The following is a 24,916-nucleotide window of genomic DNA, read 5'->3' on the forward strand; positions in this document are numbered from 1 at the left end:
AAGCTTGTAATTTTTTATTTTCACTTTTGCTTTAGCGGTGCTCCTTTAAAATGACATCGATAAAATGTTCTGATCTTTTAATCAACGTCTAAAAATCAGGTAGTACAAAGAAGCATGCATGAAAAGCGAACAAATCGAATGCAGTAAAATTTGGTCCACATGTTTTACTTATTCGTTCAGCTCAATGTTGTGCCCAAACCAAAGAACGTAGCCAATGTTTCGATGATCTCTCCCACAGATTGAAAAAAAAAAACAACGATCCCATTGGTGTTAAAATACTAATTCAAATGGAATAAATGAATTTTAATTTTCTTAAATCGGGGATTTTATTTTTATATAGACCTAAATCAGTCATTTAATAATATGTCACTTTGAGTCTCTCAATAAAACACTTAAAACTATTCATATGTAAAAAAAATAAGCTGTTGAGAATAAGCACAGTGATTTGGACAATCTTGTATATATAGATAGAAGTACTTTGGTTACGTATTACGATACATGTGAAGCCGATTGAGTAAGACCAATGTTGATGGTCCCTTTTTCAGTTCCGGCATTAGTTTTTTGGTGTAGCTGCCATTCTTTAATCGTTTGGTTGATTAAATTATCTAAATCGTCTTCGCTGATCGTGGGACTATCTTCGCCTGTGGTATATTGATGCTCCACTTTCTGGTTGTTATTGAAATTGCTTGTATTGTTGTTGTTTGCATTATCGGTCGCATGTGCGTGGATTTGATGACATTTCACATTTTTATGCACTTGCCCATTTGTGTTATTGCTGACGTCGGATAAATCAACGATTTTTGTGAATTTCACCTGAAAATCAAATCAAAATTTTTAGCCACCGAAAATGAATTAATTCAAAACGTAGAGTTTACCTCGTTATTATCGTCCGTGTAGTAGTATGAATAAATAGCATCGTGGTATGATATGACCTGCAGTATATGGTCAAATGTGTCTACCTCGCATTGTGTTGGATTCGGTTTGAGTTTAAACGAATACGCCGGATTGAATTCACTGCTGCTGCTGTTGTTGTCAGTCGGATCTTTTGTAGTCACAGTTGGTGTTCTGTATTTTGAAAAAAAGAGTTCCAAATTAATTGAATAGAAATATTTCTTTCTAATTAATTGAATTGCATCGATATGCTTTTTAACCTTCTTACCCATCATTGTTATGGAAAACATCGATTTTTGACGACTGATGTGACAGAACATTTGCTTGTTTATTAGACAATTCATCCGACATCTGAAATGCAATCAAATACAATTATTTTTGGGAATTTGATTTTATGGAAAAATGTTTCATTTCTGCAACGAAATACCTACCTTTGGAGGACCTTGACTCAATACATATTTGCCCAATGACCACAATTGTTCACTTACACATGGGGCAGCTGACACTAATCTGTGAAAGAAATGAAAGTTTAATTGTGTTTATCGTTATAATGAAAAGAAAGAATAAAAATTAAATTTGCTCCACGCACACATATATTTCAGAGTATAAATGTATTGAATTGTCCACTCTAAACGTTTACCTGAACTTTCGACAGCATTTTTGTAAATAAAAGAAAAATTTTCATCCAGTGAAGAGTTCATCAAATCTACTTCTGTCATATTTTACTCTTAAATTATTCAATTTGATCACTTTTTCTAATTTATGAAATTTAATAAGTTCTGATTGTGTTTTAACGTCGTTGTACTATATGTGTCTTGATTGGATTTTTTTAATGTCTTAAGATCCATCAATCAAACTATGGTGTTAGTACCACAGAAATCAGCAAGGAAAATGGTATAAATACTGTCAATGCAACTGTAAATAAGAGAAAATTGTCTCAGAATCTCAAAAATCTTTTCTTGCTTTGAAATGAAGATATGTGACACCACACATGCGATGTGATTAAAACAAGTACATTCTGATCTTCTATTCGACATTTATAACCTACATGATTTTTTTTTTCGAATTATGCAGCATACAGAGATAGATAACTGAATTGAAATATTAATAACTTCAAATAATTGAAGTTTGAACACGAAATGAATTAAGAAAATGAAATTTTACTTCGATACAGACAATTCACAGAAACGATCGATACTTCAACAAAACCAAATGATAATAATGAGCAAATGCGTGTTGAATGAATTATTGAATTAAATACTTACTTTGATACAGTTGAGAAAACCAAATTGGCCGGAAGAGTAGCGGGTAACGAAAGCGCCCTTAAAATCTTTGTACCTTTATGTCCAAACATCCAATTTGTCAGACCTTTATTCGCTGATTCAATGCACGTTTGGAAGACAGATAGAACAGTTTCTGGCATATTTCCAATCAACGCAGCCTATGAACAAATAATTCAATGAACAATAAATTGGATGGATCCGATGGGAAATTGTAGAAAAATTATATACCTCACGATGTTGCTGGCAATCTGTACATTCTGGATCGAATACATCTTCGGATAACGCAGGCTCTTGTACGACGAATGTCGATTGAACAACCACACAGCGAGTGCAGCTAATTAAATTATTTCGATGTAGAAATTGAAGGGCGTCATCAAAACCTTGTTGGCACATATTGCTTAATATCTCCGGCTTTGGAGGGAACATAATGCGAACGAATCGATTCATGTTCTGTCGTGACAACTCGATGCTTGTATTGGCCCAATTCATCTGTTTCAGAAGATTCAATAGGTTTAAAAAAGGAGTTAAATATTGAATGAGTCTTTACATCATATTGAAACTAGATTAAGATACAGATCGAATGCACAACTACTTACATGGAACAGTTGCGCACTTTGATCGCGCGGACAAATATCACTTTCACCGCAGAATGGACTGACAGTGACTGTATTTTCGTCTAGGATTGGTAAATTATCAGAGAACGCCCCATCGATATAGCGAACACCACGAAATTTTGGCGGTAGAATGCCGGAAAATCCCGGAATGAAACAAGTACACAGCAAAGCTTGCAACAACTCTTCGCGACTGTCAAACTGAGACACAATTATATTCTTGGCATCGGAGCATCGTGTCAATGACAAACGCAAACGCCCATTGACACGTTCATGAGCATCAACGGGCAAATTTTTGTGCATTCCTTCCAACAAACACGTTTGAATATTAAAATACGGACTGAATGGACCAAGTGAATGTGATCGAACTTCATTGACAACACGGAAAAAGTCTAATGTCATTTCACCTGCGAAAAAAAGATATGAAAAATTGGTAAGTATGGATTGATTTTTTTTTTAATCTGAGCTAATATTGACCAAACTTAAATAATGCACAATGTTGCATTGGACATAACATTGTAGTATAATTTGTTTCAAAACTCAATGAACTGATAATTAAATATGGTGAAGCCGATTGAAGTTGCCCAATTCGCCGTTCTCTATTGATTCATTTATAAGAGCAAATACAAATGAAAAATTTTCATTTGTCCTAACTGATTTATGCCACCGATCGAGCAAAGAACAAACATACGTTTGTTTCATTTATTTTTGTGGGAAAGGTGCTTCATGACGAAAATATCAACTGTTGATTTTTTGATTAGATATTGTTTCAAAAAATAAGATGACAAACGGATTTGTCTCAGGCAAATTACATGAGTTTGCATGTACACAAGTCATCAACTCACTAACTGTATCGATATGTAATTTCAGTATTGATTGTCAATATTGATTGTGAAATCAGCTGGTTTCTTTATGACATACTTTATGTTGTTCAATCCTAAACTAAAGTTGGCATTTTTTAAACCACTTAGTGATGACAAAGGAGGTAACAGTAGAATCTATTTTCGGAAAACAACAATGAATAGACAAAGAATGAACAAAGAAAACATAATCCCGGAGTTTCCAGTTAAAGGCCTATTGCATTTTTACGTGATTGTGCATGTTTGCACATGCATTGAATTTGTTCAGCGTTTGGAATTCAAGACGAACTCGAAGACCAATTTTTTTTCCTTACATATTCAAAGTTGGAACCTTATACACCAGGATCATTGTTTGCAACATTTTCAATGATTTTCACACATTTCTGAATTTAAAAAACCGCTAATGATTTTTAGCATAAATTTTTCATCAAATAAGTATTAACTCATACACCGAAATTGATATTCATTCCATTTTTTTTTTTGCGATATACGATGAATTATGAACGTGTTTCATTTATTGCAGGCGAAATTTTTGTTTTTAAATTTAAATGCAACTTCAGCAAAATACGATCAATAACACACTCATATGAACGAATTGAGAAGTGAGTCATTTTTTATGCGCTATTGGTGCACACTTATATTTTTTTAACCCTGAACAATCACTGCGTTTTTCTTTTTAGTCTATTAAAAAAAACTGCCTTGATACTCACCTAATGGCATATCACAGAGTAAACAGGTAGCTGCCAAACATCCAACTGAAGCTCCACTTATTTTATCTAGCAGCAAGTGTGGCGCATACTTTTTGAAACATACAGCAACTCCAACATGGTAAATACCGAGGAAACCACAGCCAGCAAACGACAAATTCATCCTTTCTCCTTTAGCACAATGCAATTTTCCAGTCGCTTTCTAATTCAATTTACACAGTTTGTTATACAATACAGGCCCTAAAAATTGACACAAGGTTAGAGTTACATGTTGGTAGAGATAGCAAGGGTAGAAATGATACAGCATATAGAAACAACACCATTTCACATAGATAAATAAAGAGGAAAAAACGACGGTAGCAAAAAATCTATACAAAAAAATTAACCGATTGATAGTGAACACAGGGAGAGCCTGTAGCGCATCAGAAAATTCGGATTTTTACTCATTTTCTCTACGCAAAAAAAAATTTGTGCACATTTTCTAAACACTCGTGACACTATCCAACAAGTGGTTATCACATTTGCAAATCCAATTGCATCGTGTTTTCGTTCAAAGCAATCTACTCACCAAAGAAAGGTTCACTTATTTTATCTTCTCACTAGTTTAACGTTTTTATGTCAATTTCAATAATAAATTCGTTTGTTTACTTCTTTTTCTCAAATTCTCTGTAAAATAACAGCATACACCATGTACGACAACTGCCAACCATAAACTAATTTCATTACATGCTTGGGCTCTGTGCTTGACTCTGCTAACGATGCGTTAAGACGTTTTACGGTCGAATACGTATACGGAACACTGGCATATGTATGAGTGTACTTCATGCATATTAAGCAAATCCTGTGTTGAGTTGTGTGTTTGGCAATCGCCTAAAAATCGTACGATCAATTGTTTATAAATGTGTGCGTATATGTTTTGGGTCCGTTTTCAGTACCGTAAACTTATGTTGCTATTTAATTGCGAAAAAAAAAACTGTTCGCATTTGTATAACATGGCAAATTTTTGCCACACATTGCTTGGGATTATTGTAATAATAAAAATCGTTATTCATTACGGTAAATTCGATATTTAAACATATCTGTTCATTTATTTTCGAATCGCATATGATAAAATCACTTTATCACTCAGTTGTTTGCAATGAATTTTATCAATTATTCGTATGCACACGAATGTATTGTTTATGGGCATTTTTGCGATGCCCTTTAGAGGTTATGTTTTCTGTTTGCAATTTTTATAGTTGTTTTCGTCAACCGCACACATACACACATACACGCAGACAGGTATCTAAAAAAGGTGAAATATGACGTTAATGAACAAAGCATTGCAATAACGGTCACTTTTCGATTATATACTACGTATTTGTATTTACCGTGAATGAGTTGTTCAACACATAAATCACTTACAGATGAGGGAAATGACAGATGTATTCATGACTCTTTCAACGTTGAATGTAAGAAACGAACCTACCATTGTATATATCCAACGTGAAACTAATATGACAATTGAATGATAATTTTTGAAGCTAACAGGTTATAGTGTTTATTGTGATCTGTTCCGGATAGCAACTGACAATGTTCCTTCGTTTTTTTTTTACTTAAATACAACTTATTATAGGCGGAAATGAGGGGCGGAGAGAAAAAAAGAGGATTCGAGCATTAGAAACGTCGCGCTGTGCATTTTGAATTGCACCTTACCACAAGAGTCATCATATTTGGCGGGGTTAAAAATTTCGTTTGTACACGTTGTGTGATGTGCATCCACGATAAGCAGTCGTATATTCAGTAACCAAAGCATAGGTCATATCTCCATAACGTCACACTTTAAGCGTCACGAACAACGAAGTGTAAATGTTGCTACGCCGCAAATAATCGTTTCTGCTCGGGACTAGACGTAAAAAAACAATTGCGACATCCGTTTTATCGATGACATCAAACCTCAGAATGCGATGCATTGGAGCTTTGTACGGCAAGAATGCTCTCCATGCTTTCAATATTTATAGGGAGATGGGATTTTTTGAGGCTATTTTTAGCATCATCGGTTGTGTCGCGAAACGAAAAGAACTGGGAGAATAAATAGGGAAAGTGGTATAAAAAGTGAAGCGGCCGTCAGTAGTCGGTTCAAAGTTGACTCGTAGTTCAAGTCAAAGGATGAAGAAATGGAAAAAGGATAACGCTCGATAGCGCTAGCGCACATTACCTTCTGTATTTAATAAAGTACCGATGTGATACCAAAACGTATGAACTTAGTGCGACTGTAACATTTTCTATGTTGCATTTGTTAATGACTTCATGACATAATCAGTACGCTATGAGCCGCATCGTGCATTTCGGATGTGCATGCAATATACTCATGCACGTAGCCGATTTCAATTAGCGACCAAGACATTATGAGTGGATAGTCGGAATCATTGACATACAAATTAGAGAAAAAGCAAAAGTAATGATCGCGACATCAAATTTGATGATTTTGATGGGTAGGGCTGTCACACTTTTCTGTTATCATTCTGTCAAAATACATATAATGACTGAAAATTATGGACATAAGAAGAGCATGACAGAATAAATGATATGTGGTACACACTTGTATAGGTAAATGGCCGTAAATTTTGGTTCTAATTAATTTTGATGAAAAAAGGTCATGCTGGGATAGGAGCAAAAATTCTTTTACATCGGTTTGAACTGAATCTGGTGCTGAAATAACAATTAAAATTAAATACAATAAGTGAATTCATCTAATCTGAAATTTTATCTGATTTATTTTGATATAGGACTGAATCAATCATCACAATAAAGTCTTATCGCCCAAAAAGAAATTGACACCAGTTTAGTGCTGGTTTGCTGCTCTGACACCACATTACACACAGTATGCTGCATACTGTGTGTTGTGTGGTGTGAGAGCAGCAAACCAGCGCTAAACTATGCAATGTTCTATTTATGTCTGTTCTACATTTTTATCTTAGTGTATCGTCTTATTTTCTAACTTATAATTGACAGAACACATATATTTTTGAGCTCATTTGTTCATTGGTTTAAGTACATCATGTTATGGAATAAATCGTCTTTTATCTAACTCTAATTTGAAACTTAATTCAAAAATAATTCAAATATTTGTAGAGAAAAAAAGGCGTTCAAAATAGTTTCGAGTGTCAGTAAATCAACGAGATTCTAATATCTATTCGAATTGATGCAAATTCGTTTGAAGTTTCTTTTGAAATGGTGGAGTTCGTGTTGGTTTTGAATTGAAGAATCGAGTGAATTGAAATATTTTAGCCCGCAACTCAAAATATTTTTACCACTTATGTCTTTCACTTGTCGATTTAATTTAAGAAAATTATTCTTGACCTTATAAATCAACAAAGCTAAATCATACTTGATGATTTGACTGACTTTAAGCAATTTATATTGGACATAAATTGCATTTATATTATAGTCGTTGGCACCTGAGAAAATACTTTTTATTGCCATGTCTTGTGCTACCTGCAAACGCTTTAGTTGAACTTTGGTAGCGAATGTGCCGTAGATAGATGCAATTTTAGACAAATGATTATAAACATATTTATAGTAGATGCCTAGTGAAATGTTGCCGTTTACTTTGTTGCCAATTTTCTTGAACGCATCAGCTAAAGCACTTATTTCTGTAATAATCTTATTGATGTGGACGTCCCACTTCAAATTGTTCTGCAAATACACACCCATATATTTATGATTGTCTACAAATTCGATTGCCTTGCTTCCTACATTTAAATTTATTTGCAACTCAATATTTTCAGCATTGAACAACATTGCTTTGGTCTTTTCTGTGTTCAAGGTGAGAGCATTTTTGTTGAACCATTTGTTGAGTAATTTCAAATCACTCTCCATGTGTCTTTTCAATATAACTGGATCGGTTTCTACATAAACGATTGCCGTATCATCACCAAATAAAATGATTTTTCCGTGAAGTTTCATTTTGAAAATGTCATTTATGTACAGTAAGAAGAACAATGGACCGAGAGCAGAACCCTGAGGAATGGAAAATGCGTTTGGATTAACCGCTTCCTCACTCAGAACGTTGTCAATATCGACGTATTGACGTCTTTCGTGCAAATAATCCGCAATTAAATTATACAACGGACCTTGAATACCAATCCGAAACAATTTATTCATAAACAATTTATGGGGTATTGTGTTAGACGCTTTCTTCAAGTCGATAAACAAACAGGCTCCGATTGAGCCAGGATATTCGTTCAAACCAACTTGTAAATAATCGACCACGGTCACCACCGCAGATATTGCACTAGAATTCTTTTGAAATCCATATTGGTTTCGGTCGATAATATTGTTCTGGAGACAAAAATCGGTGATTCGATCGCAAATGATCGATTCCATTAATTTCGATAGACTTGGTGGTACACTGATTGGTCTGTAGTTTTTGGGCTGCAATGGATCAAATTTTTTATAAACCGGCACGATTCGATCGATTTTCAGTGAGCGTGGATATACACCGTTGCGAAAACAGTCGTTAAAAAGTCTTTTCAGATGAGGCGCCAGTTTGCGGGAATGAAATTTCAGAGTATTTGATGAAATACTATCATGAAAATTATTGTTGTTCTTCATCAGATCGATTTTTTTCTTAACCTCGGCAGTTGTTGTTGAAATGTATTGAATGTGATTTCGATTCACATCGACTCCTGGAAGTACACAATTCATCATATGAGGTATGCGATTGTATAAAATTTTCCCAATATCCAAAAAGTATCCGTTGAGAATATTGGCAATTTCTTTTTTATCGGCAACAATTTGTCGGGTTTTGTTGTACATCGCATCGATTGAATGTTTGTTAGACGGATTATTCGTCAGACATTCGTTGATAGTGTCACAGAGACGTTTCGAATCTATATCGAGTTGATTGATTTCATTGGCATACGCTTCACTGCGCATCTTAAATCGATCCGATTTATCCAACGATTCATCGTAAATCCACGGTTTGTCGCGATTCCGTCGAAATCGTTGTCTCTGTATAGTACTATCCATTTTGCATACGATCATTTCTGACACAAGAGAGTCAATCGATCCAACTGATTGCAGATCAATTTCAGAAAAACGCTGATTAAACATGCGATAGTCAACCATATTATAGGTAATCGCATTTGCTTCAGCGATAAATTCAATTTTGTCTGGCTTATTATCATGAAAGCCCAGGGCAATGATTTTGTCATCCGAAAAGGTGGTGTCACAAAGTGAGAATGAATATTTGAATTGTTTACCATTAGACAAAACATGGTCCATGATTGAATATTCTGCAAGACCATTACGGAGAGATATTTCTCTGGTGGCTGAATCATACTCTATTTTATTCAATATGAAAAAATTATGCTCTCTAACTGTGTTAGTATACCGTCTAGTGGACACATTTGATATTAATAAATCGATGTCAACATCACTGAACAAAATCATTCTTTGATTTTTTTTCAAAATCCTTTTGTAATATTCAAGTAACGATTCGGTCGTTGCAGTCGGACTTTTGTACAGAACACCTACATTAACATTTAATTTTGGAATGTTGGCGATCAAACAATTAATACCGCCATTTTCCAAGTTATCTATCAAACCCGATGTGAGTGATTTGTGTATGAAAATAGCAACACCTCCGTTGCCATTCGGATTTGTGCTGAAATATGCATTGTAATCAGGTAAATTGACGTATTTACTGGTTTCTGCATGGATATTGATTTCGGTGATAGCGATGACATGAATTTCTGTTCCACGTTGATGAAGTCTATGCACGTACAACTCCAAATCGTCCAATTTTTTTCTTAGCGAATCAATTTTTACGTAGATCACATTGTATTTCGATGACGTGACTTCATCCAGAAAATATTGAATGTTGTAATTAGTCGGCTCCTCACTGTGTTGGAATACACTTGCAACAAAAGCCAAATGTCTTCTTGTCATCATTTCGGTTGTTTTCTAGGAAGTAAAAAAATTTGTTTCAGTTGTTCATATTCCAAATAAATTGTTGGCAATTGATGAAAAGTGAATCATTTTATTCAAATCTAGATATAAAATAAACAATTAAAATGTTGCAGATCCCAACTTACTTGTTTAGGGTCTTGTTTATGCTAAGGCAATGCCAGTCTCACTGTTTATTTGCTGTCGATGCTATTTCGGCCGCTTGCTCAGTACTAAAAGAGTTTTTCTGTTTATTTTGTTCGATTCTTCGTTGCGTCCTCAATATTGCCGATTTGAGCACATATCATTTCTTCTCTCATTCGTGTTGTTTTTCTCTGAAAAAGATAACACATTTTCTTTAGCCGAAGTATGAGAGACAAAATTCGATTTCCTTGTGCAATTGCCTCGCTCAATCATCAGGTTCTTGTATATTTCTTGGAAAAAGTGTTTGCTGATGTAAGGTTTTTCTGGACGAAGGTTTTTTTTTTATGAAGTGTTACACAATATGTTTATTGGGCTATATACCCATAACTCAAATCAGTTTCAGTCAATTGTATGTTGATTTTTACGACCGTGAAGAAAAACATGCTTCATTTTTTGTGCTAGTGAGAACAATGCCGAGATGAATTTGGTATGCAGTTTATATTTTGTGTTGACTTCTAACTCTAGCTGTGACCAATATATGGTATCGACTTTTCAATTGCTTTGTGTGTTCGACGAAATCCATTGAAATACAAATGTCAAGAGGAGCTCCCAAAGGTTCTGTTTATTAGAACATACACATACTCTCATGAAGTAAAAAAAAAATTGAAGTATTGTATAATTTCGTGAAATGAATAGTGCTTTTGTTCACATGAATCATGTGCATTTTAATACCACCATTGATCTAAATAAAATACTCCAGGCGGCAAAAAGTAATTAAACACGTATTCAACGTTTCAAATTACAGTTACCGCGACGCGACGCATGGTTTCATATACATATAAAAGTGAATAAGAGATGGAATTTGGTTAATTTTCAAACTATCCATTCAAAGAACGAGGAATACAAACAGAAATACATTCCATGCTTGAAGCGAATGCTTCAATTTTTGCAAACAAAATACTGTTTCGAATGAAATATTTAGTTTGTTATTTTAGGTTAATTGTCAGTGTCAAAAATAATTCTTCATTGTGTAGCCTGATTCAGGTGCATTTTTCAGTAGTCTCATCACATTTTCTATACTTAATTTGTCCTATTGAGCACAGTCTGAAGCAAAAAAATATCATCGATTTTGAATTTTGAATTTATTTGATTGCGATCACTTTTGTTATGACTGCAAACTTTTTTAAATCATGTTCACTTGAACCGTGAAGTATGCAATGATTCAGAGGAGTATGCAATGATCGTTTTCCATCAAGTCTGTTACTTGAATTGCCTTGAAAATTCAACCTGAATAAATATTCGATTCATGTCGGTGACGTCATTGTGAAATTATACTGACTTTTTTTGAGAATAACTCGAAAAGAATTCTATCACTTCATTTTCCATTGAAATTTGCTTGCTTGAAGAAACTTACATTTTGCTTCGATGAAATAAACCGTTTTTGATGGTATTTTTTCCTAGCTATTCCATCCACTTTACAACACAGCATTCACTTTTTATTAATACGCATCTAGCGTATATTTCAGTTCAATCTCCTTCTCAAACTTGTTGCATTTCGTTTATGCCGGCACGCGGTTTCTATCGCTCGCTAGTGGTTTCGTTCAATTCGGCACTTTCGCTCACCGGTTTTGACAATTCACTCTTACGGTGAATTTTTGTATTTTGTTTACGCTTTTTTTTTGTATGGAAGATTTTGGGTTTTGGAAATTTATTCAATTGAAAATAGTAATCGATATCACTATTGAACTCATTGGTCGAAATCTTCTCAAAAGACTGACTGAATGAACTGTATGTGACTGTGTCGCGGGTCCTAAAGCAACTGTTCCTTACGTCAGAACGATTATACAAAACAAGCACACATACAACCGAGAACTGGCAAGCGGCAAGAAGTGTATGTGTAGTGTACAATGTGAATTCATATATACACAGAAATACGGACGAAGCAAAGCGAAGCAATAAAAATTATACATAAGGATTTTATACATTCATACATTCCAACAGATTTGCTTAAACGTAATTCACTTGCAAGTGTTGACTGATAGACAGATGCAAACATCATATACAGTTAATCGTAGTGACCATAGTGTCGACGTGGTTTGTATTGTATCGTGACGTGTATGAAATATGTAAAGCTTGTGTCTATGTTGACCAATTCTCAATGCTCACAAATTAGTTGTGTTGATTTATTTTGGTGATCCCAACCCAAACGCGACTCCACACTTAGCTTCTAAATGTGACACCTTGGTAAGTGTGGGCATTCGTTTTGCGAATAAGCGACAAAGAGAATGGAAACAAGTGCGCGTGTGGTAGTGAGTAGCCAGATGCGATGCTTCTCAATGTAGCGACTAATACACGCGCACTTGTTTTCACTCTCTTTATTGCTTGTTCGCACGACGAATGCTCACACTTACCAAGGTGTCACATTTAGAAGCTAAGTGTGGAGTCACGCTTGGGAAAACCACACACATCTTTGCACTAGCGATAGGTGGAATGTGGGAGCCAATCAATATTCAAATAGAAAACATGAAGCAAATTGTCGGAGTTGTTTTGAACCTGGTGCTGAAATGGCAATTTGAATGAAAAACCATAAATGCATTTTCTTAATGCTTTTTATTTTGATATAGAATTGAATCAACAATCACAATGAAATCTTAAACTAAAATTGGTCATTTCTATGTTCTATTTGTATACTTTCTAATTTATCAGTGTTACGGTACCACTTTGAGTGTTTCAGTTACATTTATTTTTCTTTAACATTTTTATTTTCAAATGACTTATTTTCCTATTTATATTTTAGCTTATATGACATAAATTGCCCGTGTGTAACAAAATGACTGACTGACTATAACTTCAGTTGACTTTAAATAAATAAATTAGAGAACAATCAAATCCATTGTTTAAAAGTGTCAAAAATGTGTCTAATTCTGCAAAGGGATAATTTATTTTGTCAGATTTTTGATTTTGCGCACATTCTTATTTATAACACAACAACCGCTTGATGTAGACGAATGGTGCTGAAGACAAAATTGAAGAGAAAACCTTGTGGAATAAAAATTCTACTTGAAGCAATGTGATCCGACGTGCGGTTTACATTATACAGGCGTTCGAATGTTGCGCATCTAAACGCGTTTGTATGCACTAGAGCGTTAATTATCCTCAATTAACCAAGATTCATTTATGACCAAAAGTGTTTTTGGTATTACTTTTAATATTTAAATGAAAAAAATAATACCAATAAAAAGTAATACCATAATAATACCAACTAATAGGAATAGTAAAACTCTTGGTTTTGCTTTTGCTTTTGGTTTGTATGAGACATTTGCTTTAGAATGTTCTGCAGAACATGACCCACGATTTGAATTGATGAAGCTTCGTTTGAAGCTTCTTTTGAAACGGCCGAGTTTTTGTTGGTCTTGAATTGAAGAATCGAGTGATTCAAAATATTTTGCTCCAACACCCAAGACATTTTCACAGTTTACATAATTCAGTGTGCGATTCAGTTTGAGAAAATTATTCTTGATCTTATAAATAAACAAAGCTAAATCATAGTTGATGATTTGACTGACTTTAAGCAATTTTTGTTTGACATAAGTATCGTTTATGTTATGTTCGTTTGCACCTGAGAAAATACTTCTTATTGCCATGTCTTGTGCTGCTTGCAAACGATTGAGTTGGACTTTTGTTGAAAATGTACCATAAACCGATGCCATAAAAGCCAAACGCCAGTATACCAATTCCTGATACATAATGAATGACAATTTTTCGTTTATTGAACTTCCAATCTTTTTTATAGCAACCGATACAGCACTTATTTCTGTGATAATCTTATTGATGTGAACGTCCCACTCTAAATTGTTCTGTAAATAAACACCCATATATTTATAGTTGTCAACAAATTCGATTGCTTTGTCTCTTATCATCAAATTGATTTGCAAATCAATATTTTCACCATTGAATAGCATTACTTTCGTTTTTTTCGTGTTCAAAGTGAACCCATTTCGGTTATACCATTCGATGAGCAATTCAAAATCGCTTTCCATGTGTCTTTTTAATGTGACTGGATCGGCTTCTATATAAACAATGGCCGTATCGTCAGCACACAGAATGATTTTTCCGTGAAGTTTCAACTTGCAAATGTCGTTGATGTAAAGTAATAAAAAGAATGGACCAAGCACAGATCCCTGAGGAATGGAATATGCATTTGTGTTAACAGCTATCTCACTCGAAACGTTGTCAATATCGACGTATTGACGTCTTTCGCGCAAATAGCTCTTTATCAATGCATATAAAGACCCTCGGATGCCAATTCGAAACAATTTTTCCATAAGTTTCACATGAGGTATTGAATTGGACGCTTTTTTCAAGTCAATGAACAAACAGGCTCCAATTGAGCCAGGACATCTGCTCAAACCAGCTTGCAAATAATCCACAACCGACACAACTGCAGACATTGCGCTGGAATTCTTTTGGAAGCCGTATTGATTTTTGTCAATAATATCATTTTGATGGCAAAACTCGGTGATTCGATCGCAAATAATTGATTCCATTAATTTTGATAGAGAATAAGGCACAGTGATCGGTCTGTAATTTTTGGGCTTCAACGGATCAAGGCTTTTAAAAGCCGGCACAATTCGATCGATTTTCAGTGAGCGTGGATATACACCGTTACGAAAACAATCGTTGAAGAGTTCTGTCAAGAACGGAGCCAGGGTGCGTGAATGAAATTTCAGATTATTTGACGAGATACTGTCATTGATATTATTGTTAGGCTTCATCGTACGTATTTTTGTCTCAACCTCTGCAGTTGTCGTGGAAATGATATCAATGTAATTCTCATTGAGATCAACTTCGGGAATGGAGTAATTCGTCATACAGGGTATGCGACTATGCAGGTTTTTACCAATATTCAAAAAATACTCATTGAGAATATTGGCAATTTCTTTCTTATCAACAACAAGTCGCCAATGGCCACGGTTGGTTTTGATACGAATCGCATCAATGAAATGTTTGCTGGACGATTTATTCGTCAAAAATTCGTTGACAGTGTCCCGAAGTCTTCTGGAACTGCCATGAAGCTCGAATGTTCCATTGATTTGTTTGGCATACGCTTCACCGCGCATTTTAAATCGATCCGATTTATTCAATGAATTTTCGTAAATCCATGGTTTGTCACGATTTTGACGAAACCTTTCCATCTGTACAGTGCTATCTCGTTTGCATCCAATCATATTTAAGACAAGTGAATCGATGCATCCAATTCTTTGCAGATCAATTTCAGAAAAACGCTGATTAAACTCTTCAAAATCGACCATTTCGTATGGAACCACACTTGGCTCAGCAATGAATTCAACTTTGTGCGGTTTTCTATCGTCAAAACCAAGTAAAATGACTTTTGTATCGGACGATACATCATGAATCGAAAGTGAGTATTTGTAACGTGTGACGTTGGTCAGAATGTGATCCATGATTGAACTATTTCTGGTGGCTGAATCATGGTCTATTTTATTTAATATGAAAAAGTTATGTTCTCTAACTGTATCAGTATACCGTCTAATGGACACATTTGACGTTAATAAATCAATGTCAACATTACTGAACAAAATCATTCGTGTTTTTCTCAAAATCCTTTTGTAATATTCAACTAACAATTCGGTCGTTGCAGTCGGATCCTGGTACAAAACACCTATATTAACATTTAATTTTGGAATATGGGCGATCAAACAATTAATACCGCCATTTTCAGCGTTCTCTATTATACCCGATGTGAGACTTTTATGTAACAAAATAGCAACGCCTCCCTCACTATTTGGATTTGTGCTGAAATACGCATTGTATTCGGGTAAATTGACGTATTTACTAGTTTCTGCATGGATATTGATTTCGGTGATAGCGATGACATGAATTTCTGTTCCACGTTGATGAAGTCTATGCACGTATAACTCCAAATCGTCCAATCTACTTCTGAGCGCCTTAATGCTCACGTAGAGAATGTGATATTTTGACGGCAAAACAGCATGCAGAGAATGTTGAACGTTGATCGGTTCATCGCTGCTGCATTGAACGTCACTTAAAATCGAATCGAAATATCTTCTTGGCATTGTTCAGGCGATTTTGGCCGATTTGGTAGCTTTCTGGAAATATCAATCGAAACAATTTAATGATAAATTGAATGAAAAGGGTTCAAATCAAAAAAAAAAAATTCAACAATTAAAATGTTGCAAATTTATACTTACTTGTTCAGTGGTTTGTTTATTATTTTAAGGCAATGTCAGTATATCGCTGCTATGCTGTATTTCGACCGCTTGCTCACCACCTAACGACTTTTACGGTTTGTTTTCTTAAATTTTTTGCTGCGTCCCTATTATGCCCGGTTTGAGCTCATGCCAATTCTTCTCGCATTCGTGTTGTTTTTCTATGAACGATAATATCGATTTGTTTAGCTAAAGAATGAGAGACAGAATTCTAATTTGCAATAATTTTGCTCAACCGATTGTTGGTATATTTCGTTATTTTATTTCTTAAAAAAATGTGTTCGTTGTATATTTTCATAAGTCATTCAATTTTATGATGAAACGTTTCTCCATTCTTTCTAGAATGCACACAATGTGGTGACCATTTTATGTTGAATCGAAAAAAATGCGGGAAACTCAAGTCATGTAGCAGACTATGTTCACTTTTTGTGATAACTTCAAGTTTTGTACAAACTTCTCTGAATCACGATTATTTTTTTCAATCCATAAAACACGTTCCCATTTAAAGCGCATTACAAAATATATTTCCTGAATGTCACATTCCCTATCATGTATTTTACTGTTTTGAATCACTGAATAAATATTGGATTTTGACGGTGATGCAATATTGTGAAATTCAACCGATTTGTTCGGAAATATCCAGAAGAAAATTCTCCCTTTTCGTTTTATATCGAACAAAATGCAAAGAAATTAAATAAACTTACATTTTACTACGATAAAATAAACCGTTCCTTGATGATATTGCTGTCACTTTGTCACACAGCATTCACTTTTCAATGGTTTATTCAGTATTATTTTACTTCAGTTTCCTTCAAAACTGGTTGAGTTTTGCATTTCTCCGGCATGTGGTTTTTATACACTTTTTGTGCGTCACAAGCGTCTAAACTTTTTGATTGGATTTATTTTATTGTTTGAACATTTTGGTCTGCGCCGTGAAGAGTCCGCTTTTTTTCCGAATTGAAATAATTGATGAAATGCAATACGGACACTGGTTGAATTTGCAGCCACGTGAATGTCTGGTATTTTCTAAATCAAATCATTTTCCTTTGAATCAAGTGGACTATACCGAACAAACACACATACATATAAATGCACATTTCACACAGCACAGCATCTCGTTGACGTAAATGATAGAATACAAATCCGTACGATTACACCGATGCTGTGCTGTGCTGTTCGTGCTAAGTCACAAACACAGTGAACGCAATATTTAAGGGTTTTTATACGGTTTTTTTTTCTGTCAAATGCTTCATTGCGCGAAACGAACGTATACACGCTTAAGTCTCTTGTATTGTTCATCGATCTCTGTGTGTTGCACTTTGACGCGCGAAAATTAACGAATATTTCCAATGTTATATTGACCAGAAACTAAACTGAATCGTTAATTCAAACGATAAATAAAGAAAAAAGGAATTTATATGTATTTTTTATTGTGTAACCATCAATTCAAAGTTCACTGTAATATTGACATAATATATAAATTGGCTATTGATTCATCTATATTTATCGTCTTGACTGACATCATCAATTGCATTTATTTGTTGTTCCTTCAAAGGAGAAACAACTGAATCGAATTATTTAGTGAAATATAATATATTCAATCGTAGAAACCATATGATAAATATTTTTGTGGACGGCGAAAAGAAATAAAATTTTGTCAACACTTTGTCGTGGGCTGGAAAATTTGTCGAGATAACACATACTAGTATAGTGTAGATAGAAAATTGTGAAAAATATTGTGCTATATTATTATAGCATTATAAAGATGCAAAGTGTGTTTTTCTTCTGAAATTCATTATTTATTTTCCAGGCCGCAACAGATTAAACGTGTCAACGTTGTGCAAAGCGTCTGAAAACCAGATAATAGGAGCAAGAAGACTTGAGAAGCTGAAATGAAACAAAAAATAATAACTTAAGACTGTTTGCATGCATGATAAAACAGGTGGAGAATTCTGACTTTTCCAAAAACTTCCAATGTACAGCGAAATAAACCGAATCCAGTGAAATGGACTGGCTCTTGCGAACGAACAATGATTAAAATAATATATTTCTGGAGCTGCGGTGGCCATTCCAACCAATTTAAATTGTATGCAGTTTGTGTGAGAGCAGCAACTCGGAATGTAGCAAAGGTGGCAAAGTAGCAGAAAAGAACAGGCCAAGTGAACGAGCAAATCACACAAAGCACATGATATCCGATTATCATAAGCGCCTCAGGAGATGACTTCGGGAAAATTGCGACATTTCAATAATATTAAAAGAAAATTAGAGTATTTATGGTTCAAAACATTGTTGAATAAATGTTGAAAATATAACAATGAAATATTTACGTGTTCGGCGTTGAACATTGTACATGCAAATAGTAAGACGTTCGGCAGAAGCAACGAAAATATTGAACCGCTGTTTATATCCGCAAGCATTTTGAAAACTCTGAACAAAATCCATTGATTTTATTAAATATTGTGCGTCGTGTCTCGTGCATTTACTTACTCATATAATTTCACATGGAGTTCCACTAAATTGCGAAGCTTCACCTCGATTTTTCCATACTTTTTCTTAGTTAATTTAATTGATTTGGATCTCTTCGTATCATCGTTTGGTTGAATGTCTTCCTTTAATGAGTCAATCAATGAATCGAAATGATCACAAATTGCACCAATGTAAAAGCAACCGGAAACAAAATACGAAGTCAACACCGAAATGCACAAAGAATAAGAAATTCCCATTAAGCTTTGGATAAAACATAACATGAACCACCCTGAAACTCGTTCAGTATTGAATGGAACAACGAGTTTGAATGGTAATTCCCATGTTGATGTGTCCAAGTTTCCAACAAATATGCTATAGACCGATGAAATGAAAACAACGACAAACATCGCTTGGTTCATAAAAACGAAACTAGCCAGTACTTTTGTATACTTGCGACACATTTTCTCTGCATTCCAGTAGATATTGAGCTCGGCGCCTTCTTTAGCTGAAAAAAAATTAGATAAAATGATGAAAAAAAATAATAGTGGAAGTAGGTGGGTAGAAATCACCTTCATTAACAATTTCCTGTAGTGTAAGGTGCAACAATTTAACCTTTCTCGTGTTCAAGCCAACGCTTAGGAACATGCCTCCATATTGAACGCCTGCCAATAATATCAAAAACGGTTCTAAAACTATCTCAATGTGAGGCCAATTCAAGTAAACAAATGCACCGCTCGATATAATAAAAAATATGATCGCCGAAATTAAATTGTAGAAAGTTGCAAGCGATTTGAAAAACTCATTGGCGGGATCGGTTAAATTGTACGAATTTATTCCGATTCGAGCCATGAAGGCTTGATTATATTTATGGACTTTGAATCTTGCCATCAATTCAGCGTAGCTTTCGAGGAAATTCAAGTTTGACAAAAGAGTTTTTCAATGATAATATAGGTTCTGACAGACGCAAATTATTTTCGCCGAATGTAAATTTTTTTTAATGATTTACAAGAAAACAATTAACTGAAGTTTCACAAAAATATGGTGCTAATTTTAAATTGTGAACAATATCTTCTATTTGAATATCACGACCAATTACAATCAGATTACAGTCTTGAAAATAAAATTTGAAATACTTCGACTTTTTATGATGTTTCCAATTACAATTCGGTGACAAAACTGTTCAAGATTAGTTCGTTCCTGTATTTAAATAAACCACAAAATCGATTGTACATGCTTGCGAATTCAGAAAATCATTATAAATTCAAGATGTGCAGTTGAATTCAGACAAGTTTCTCGTCGATCACTTTTTGTCAAACCGTACTAGGTTGACACAAAGGCGTTACACAAATCATACAGGATATTTCATATGCCATACTAGATGACATTGATTTCTGTCCTGAGTTTTGATTTTGTGCTTTTCATTTTTCGATACGGGATTCGTCTTTGAATTTCACCAAACAAGTATGTACTTGAAAATGTCAAAATAATGTTACTTCAATCGAAGGAATGTCTGTTTTCTTCCAAACTAATGTGCCTGTGCCTATCAAATTTAAATTTAGACCAAAAATTGATAACTCGTGCGAAATCTAACAGTTCTTGCTTTTCATGTATGGTGAAGTTCTCAGTGATTCACTGATAGTGAAAGGCAGCTACTCCGTTCTATTCAAAGTGTTTGAATTATTTAGGTATTTTTCGATACAAAGTCGTGCCAGAAACATTATTCAAGTACACAATCCAGAGCATTTTATTGATTTTTTGTTTGCTTTCTTTATCTTTATCATTAACTAGAATATGCGCAACTGGAAAATTTTATGAATGTTTCAACGGATTCTACAGTTCGAATGTTAGATCAATTTTTGCTAAAAATCTTCTTCAAGAAACTTTGATAAAAAAACATTTCAAAGTTTCCGAAAACACATACGATGCTTCACAAACAAAACTTCTATCGATTTGTTTTTCATCACGGTTATGAATGCTAGTGGATGCTGCCATATTATCATAGTATACCAAATCAATCAAAACTAAATTATGGAGTCATTATTTGTCACGTGATCGTATTTTAATAACTTCACTTATCATCGTTTAATACAAAATTGACTGCAATGTTGACGTCTTGAATAAAGTTACTGTTGGATAATCTACATTTGTTGTGTTGACTGATATCATCAATTGTATTTATTTGCTGTTCTTTTGAAGAAGAAAAAACTGAATTATTTAGTGAGAGATAATATTAATAAAATCTATCGCAGAAATATATGTGTGTGAACTACGGAAAAATTAATATCGGCAAAACTTTGTCGTGGACTGAAAAAATTTCGAAATAAAATATATAGTATCAATATATCATAGAAATAACCAAGTCTCGGAAATACCACTATGAAAATGCAAAGTTTGTTTTTCTTTTGAAATTCATTATTGTTTTTCAGACCGGAACATATTAAACGTTCTAGCGTTGTGTAAAGCGCCTGAAAATCAGGTAGTAGGAACAAGAAGCCTTGGAGAGCTAAAAAGAGAAAACAAAACTAAAAATATTTGCAACATAAAAGAGATAAACATTTCTGACTTTTCCAAAAAAATTCCAATGTACAGCAAAATAAACCGAATCCAGTGAAGTGGACTGACTCTTGCGAACGAACAATGATCAAAATAATATATTTCTGGAGCTGCGGTGGTCAGTCCAACCAATTCGAATTGTATGCGGTTTCTGAAAGAGCCGCAACTCGATAAGTAGCAAAAGTGGCAAAGTAGCAGAAAAGAACAGGCCAATTGAACGAGCAAATCACACAAAGCACATGATATCCGATTATCATTGGCGCCCCAAGAGATGACTTGGGGAAAAAAATGCGAAATTTCAATAATAATCAAAACATTTTTGAATAAATATTGAAAATATAAGAACAAAATATTTACATTTTCGGCGTTAAACAGGCAAAAAATAAGACATTTGGCAGTAGCAACGAAAATATTGAACCGCTATTTATATCTGCCACCATCTTAAAAATTCTGAGAAAAAATCATTGATCAAATTTAAATAAATAGAACATTTTAAAAATTATAAACAAAATCCGTTAGCTATGTAAGGTCATTTACGTCGTGTCTTGTGGTCATTTACTTACTCATATAATTTCACATGGAGTTCCACTAAATTGCGAAGCTTCCCCTCGATTTTTTCATACATTTTCCAAGTTAATTCAATTTAATTGGTTTGGATTTTTTCGCATCATCATTTGGATTAATGTCTTCCTCATCAAAGTAATATACTTCCTCAATTCGGGTGGATAGACGAACCGATTTGAATCGTACGCTGTAGCACCGATGTCTGCAACGCGTGTGGTCACTATATTTGCAAAATTGCACATAATAAAAGGCCAAAACATTTAGCTGATTATGCAGAGAAAATGAAATGCCAGCAAAGCTAAATCAAACGATGACTTAGGAATAGAATAAAAGTTCTAATAAGTAAGATGGATAATTTCGTTTCAATGGAATCGTTGAATACTTACGTGTTCTGTGTTGTATAAACTGCAGGCCACATACAAGACATTCGGCGGGAGTAGTGAAAATATCGATTCACTGTTTATATCCGCCACCATATTAAAAATTCTGACGAAAAATTGATGATTAAAGTTGAACAAGTTGGGAAAAAAACCAACTTACTTATAAATTTTGACATGTATTTCCACTGCTTTTCTTTAAACTTTACAGAGTTTTGACGAAACATTGCAGGGTTTGTCTCTTGTAAATTTTGCTCAATATTGTCATTGATTGAATGCATATTCAAATCGAAGTGGTAAGGGGTGGCATCATCGTTATTCGATTCGAAAATGTTTATGATCCCAATTGAAAAAGATTTGGACTATACGAACTTTCATCAACGATTTCTTGCAATTTAATATGAACCGTTTTTACTATTTTCATGCTCAAACCGAGACTGAGAAACATGCCAGCGCACTGTGAACCCATCATCACAGTCAGAAATGCTTCTAAAACCTTTCCTAAATTGGGCCAGTTATTCTAAACACCCATTGCACTCAACATAACGCAAATGGGAATCAAAAGAGATGGGAATGGATAAAAGGATCACATCTTTTTTAAATATTTGTCCAAAGCTTGACGTCATAAATTCGAAAAAAATGTAAATGTGTTTGCATCGTACGTTGAAGGAGCGATATGTAGTAGAAACATATGTCTGCAAAACTACTGAAAAGCATTGAACCCATAACATGAGGTGTTCATGAAAATTGATATGTGACCAGTTTATAATTGCTTTTCAAATTAATGACTCAAACAATTTTAAATATTTTCAACTTCTAAATATACTTAAGAAATTTCAATTTTCTATTCGAAATTTATGTTTGGTTCTTGAATTTAAGTTGTGTTTTCCATTGTCCTAAAAATGCACAATCTATTCCTTCTTTGGAAGTATGGAAAATACTTTTTGTTTTTGTTTCTAACATTTTTAATTCTATTAACTTTTTACACTAGATCAATTTGTTTGCTTATTTTAAATATTGAAGTCAACGAAACAATTCCAGAAAAGATCTAATTTATCGATGTCGCATGTAATAATCGATAACTGTTGAAAATGCTGCAAAACCAGCTGCTCCAATAATACCAGCCTTAACTCCTGCTCTCATACCGATGAGCCCGCCTGTTACAGCGCCTGCATATGTTCCATTTCTCCAGTCCGATTTACCTCGACTCTGAAATTGAATTCAAGATTAGCACATTTTGCGTTGAGACTGCATATAATATTCACGTTTGATGTATCAAAATTTCCAATCAATCGGACTTTTTGTGCCCGTATAAAGTGGAAACGAAATGTTAGTTACCGATTCAATTGTGCATTCAACGGCTGAGAAAACCATTCCAATCAATGCGAAGTTTTTCGCATAGCCATGTGTGGTCGTTCTCATCTCTCGAAATACTTCTCGGGCGGTTTGTTGTTTTTCCACACCTGGAACTGCGACACTCGGATTCACAGATGAACTGAAAAGACCAATTGCAGCTCCCAAACCGTATCCTACAGTCAAATATCAATGTAAAATTAATCTCTTTTCAGTTAAAAATATCCTTTAAAAGTGTTACCCAACACACAGGCCATGAATGATTTGAAAAAGCAGCTTTCCACAACGGATTCAATCATTTTCTCTTCGTTTGTCTTGATTTTTGGCGGCCCTAAATTATTTGGTATCACAATATTCTCACGATATCTAAAACATTCAAAACAAAGTGAATTATAATCTTATCTGCTTGTTAGAGTTTGAGGTTATGTGTTTCTATTCAATTTGATGGAACTTAAATTTACCAACTCTAATCATTTGTACGAACCTGTAGTTATTGCCAACAAAATGTTTGGCCAAGTGATCCATTGCGTCATTCTCAAAAAATACATTCCGTGGGATTTCAATATTTGAATCTTTTGGAGCTGGAGGTTTTGGTAACAGTACCATGATTTCTGTGCTTCAACTATTTTCACTGTGACAGCTACTTTGACATGCCCACAAAGTGTCAACTTCCAATGAATCTGATAAAACCAATTGGAAGCACTGGAAAGCTCAAACCTCAAACCCTACATCAGTATCGAAACCATTCAATTGCTGATGTTGAAGTGTTTCTACACAACTTTTGAATATTTCATCATTTTTTTTTAGTTTTGAATGGAAAAAAGTTTGTTTTTGTTCTGGAATCTATGAATGAATTAAATGAATCTTCTTCGAATCGTTTTTTTTAACCTTAAATTAGAATAAAAAATTGTTTGTTCCTTCTCAT

The 24,916-nt window shown here is 34.3% G+C and overlaps 4 protein-coding genes across 5 annotated transcripts; all 4 read right to left on the bottom strand.

The window, feature by feature from the left end:
* Nucleotides 1-301: 301 nt before the first annotated feature.
* Nucleotides 302-5,703, bottom strand: LOC129567159 (1-acylglycerol-3-phosphate O-acyltransferase Pnpla3-like). Its single transcript, XM_055443793.1, has 9 exons — nt 4,921-5,703; nt 4,356-4,592; nt 2,771-3,192; nt 2,403-2,663; nt 2,157-2,332; nt 1,323-1,401; nt 1,160-1,242; nt 876-1,065; nt 302-813 (listed from the first exon to the last, which is right to left on the bottom strand). Exons 2-9 carry the CDS (start codon nt 4,513-4,515, stop codon nt 490-492), a joined length of 1,695 nt encoding a protein of 564 aa, XP_055299768.1. The 5' UTR covers nt 4,516-4,592; nt 4,921-5,703; the 3' UTR covers nt 302-489.
* Nucleotides 5,704-7,079: 1,376 nt separating this feature from the next.
* On the bottom strand, nt 7,080-12,464 carry LOC129567174 (uncharacterized). Its single transcript, XM_055443826.1, has 3 exons — nt 11,842-12,464; nt 10,433-10,618; nt 7,080-10,301 (listed from the first exon to the last, which is right to left on the bottom strand). The coding sequence occupies exon 3, from the start codon at nt 10,287-10,289 to the stop codon at nt 7,518-7,520; it is 2,772 nt and encodes a 923-aa protein (XP_055299801.1). The 5' UTR covers nt 10,290-10,301; nt 10,433-10,618; nt 11,842-12,464; the 3' UTR covers nt 7,080-7,517.
* Nucleotides 12,465-13,018: 554 nt separating this feature from the next.
* Nucleotides 13,019-17,917, bottom strand: LOC129567161 (uncharacterized). 2 transcript variants are annotated; one of them, XM_055443808.1, is made up of 3 exons: nt 17,383-17,917; nt 16,661-16,839; nt 13,019-16,558 (listed from the first exon to the last, which is right to left on the bottom strand). In XM_055443808.1, the coding sequence occupies exon 3, from the start codon at nt 16,523-16,525 to the stop codon at nt 13,640-13,642; it is 2,886 nt and encodes a 961-aa protein (XP_055299783.1). In that variant the 5' UTR covers nt 16,526-16,558; nt 16,661-16,839; nt 17,383-17,917; the 3' UTR covers nt 13,019-13,639. The 2 variants fall into 2 exon arrangements, with proteins under 2 accessions (XP_055299783.1, XP_055299793.1); XM_055443818.1 differs by having other exon boundaries at nt 16,661-16,867; nt 17,383-17,877.
* A 5,639-nt stretch (nt 17,918-23,556) lies between these two features.
* On the bottom strand, nt 23,557-24,633 carry LOC129566708 (mitochondrial import inner membrane translocase subunit Tim22). The gene is made up of 4 exons (XM_055442872.1): nt 24,476-24,633; nt 24,233-24,357; nt 23,977-24,167; nt 23,557-23,847 (listed from the first exon to the last, which is right to left on the bottom strand). The coding sequence occupies exons 1-4, from the start codon at nt 24,595-24,597 to the stop codon at nt 23,692-23,694; spliced, it is 594 nt and encodes a 197-aa protein (XP_055298847.1). The 5' UTR covers nt 24,598-24,633; the 3' UTR covers nt 23,557-23,691.
* Nucleotides 24,634-24,916: the final 283 nt, after the last annotated feature.

This window comes from Sitodiplosis mosellana, unplaced genomic scaffold (assembly GCF_009176505.1).
Source record: "Sitodiplosis mosellana isolate CC-2019 unplaced genomic scaffold, AAFC_SMos_1.0 Smas_scaffold_1, whole genome shotgun sequence".
NCBI lineage: Eukaryota > Metazoa > Arthropoda > Insecta > Diptera > Cecidomyiidae > Sitodiplosis > Sitodiplosis mosellana.

Excerpts from the sequence above, each read along its gene's own strand:
- LOC129567159 (XM_055443793.1), bottom strand. The coding sequence starts at position 4,515 with ATGAATTTGTCGTTTGCTGGCTGTGGTTTCCTCGGTATTTACCATGTT. Across the intron at positions 1,402-2,156 it reads GTTTTCTCAACTGTATCAAA|ATTAGTGTCAGCTGCCCCAT; the intron begins GTAAGTATTTAA and ends TTTCTTTCACAG. Across the intron at positions 1,243-1,322 it reads TGAGTCAAGGTCCTCCAAAG|ATGTCGGATGAATTGTCTAA; the intron begins GTAGGTATTTCG and ends ATTGCATTTCAG.
- LOC129567174 (XM_055443826.1), bottom strand. The coding sequence starts at position 10,289 with ATGATGACAAGAAGACATTTGGCTTTTGTTGCAAGTGTATTCCAACAC.
- LOC129567161 (XM_055443808.1), bottom strand. The coding sequence starts at position 16,525 with ATGCCAAGAAGATATTTCGATTCGATTTTAAGTGACGTTCAATGCAGC.
- LOC129566708 (XM_055442872.1), bottom strand. The coding sequence starts at position 24,597 with ATGGTACTGTTACCAAAACCTCCAGCTCCAAAAGATTCAAATATTGAA. Across the intron at positions 24,358-24,475 it reads TTTGTTGGCAATAACTACAG|ATATCGTGAGAATATTGTGA; the intron begins GTTCGTACAAAT and ends TGAATGTTTTAG. Across the intron at positions 24,168-24,232 it reads ATTCATGGCCTGTGTGTTGG|GATACGGTTTGGGAGCTGCA; the intron begins GTAACACTTTTA and ends ATTTGACTGTAG.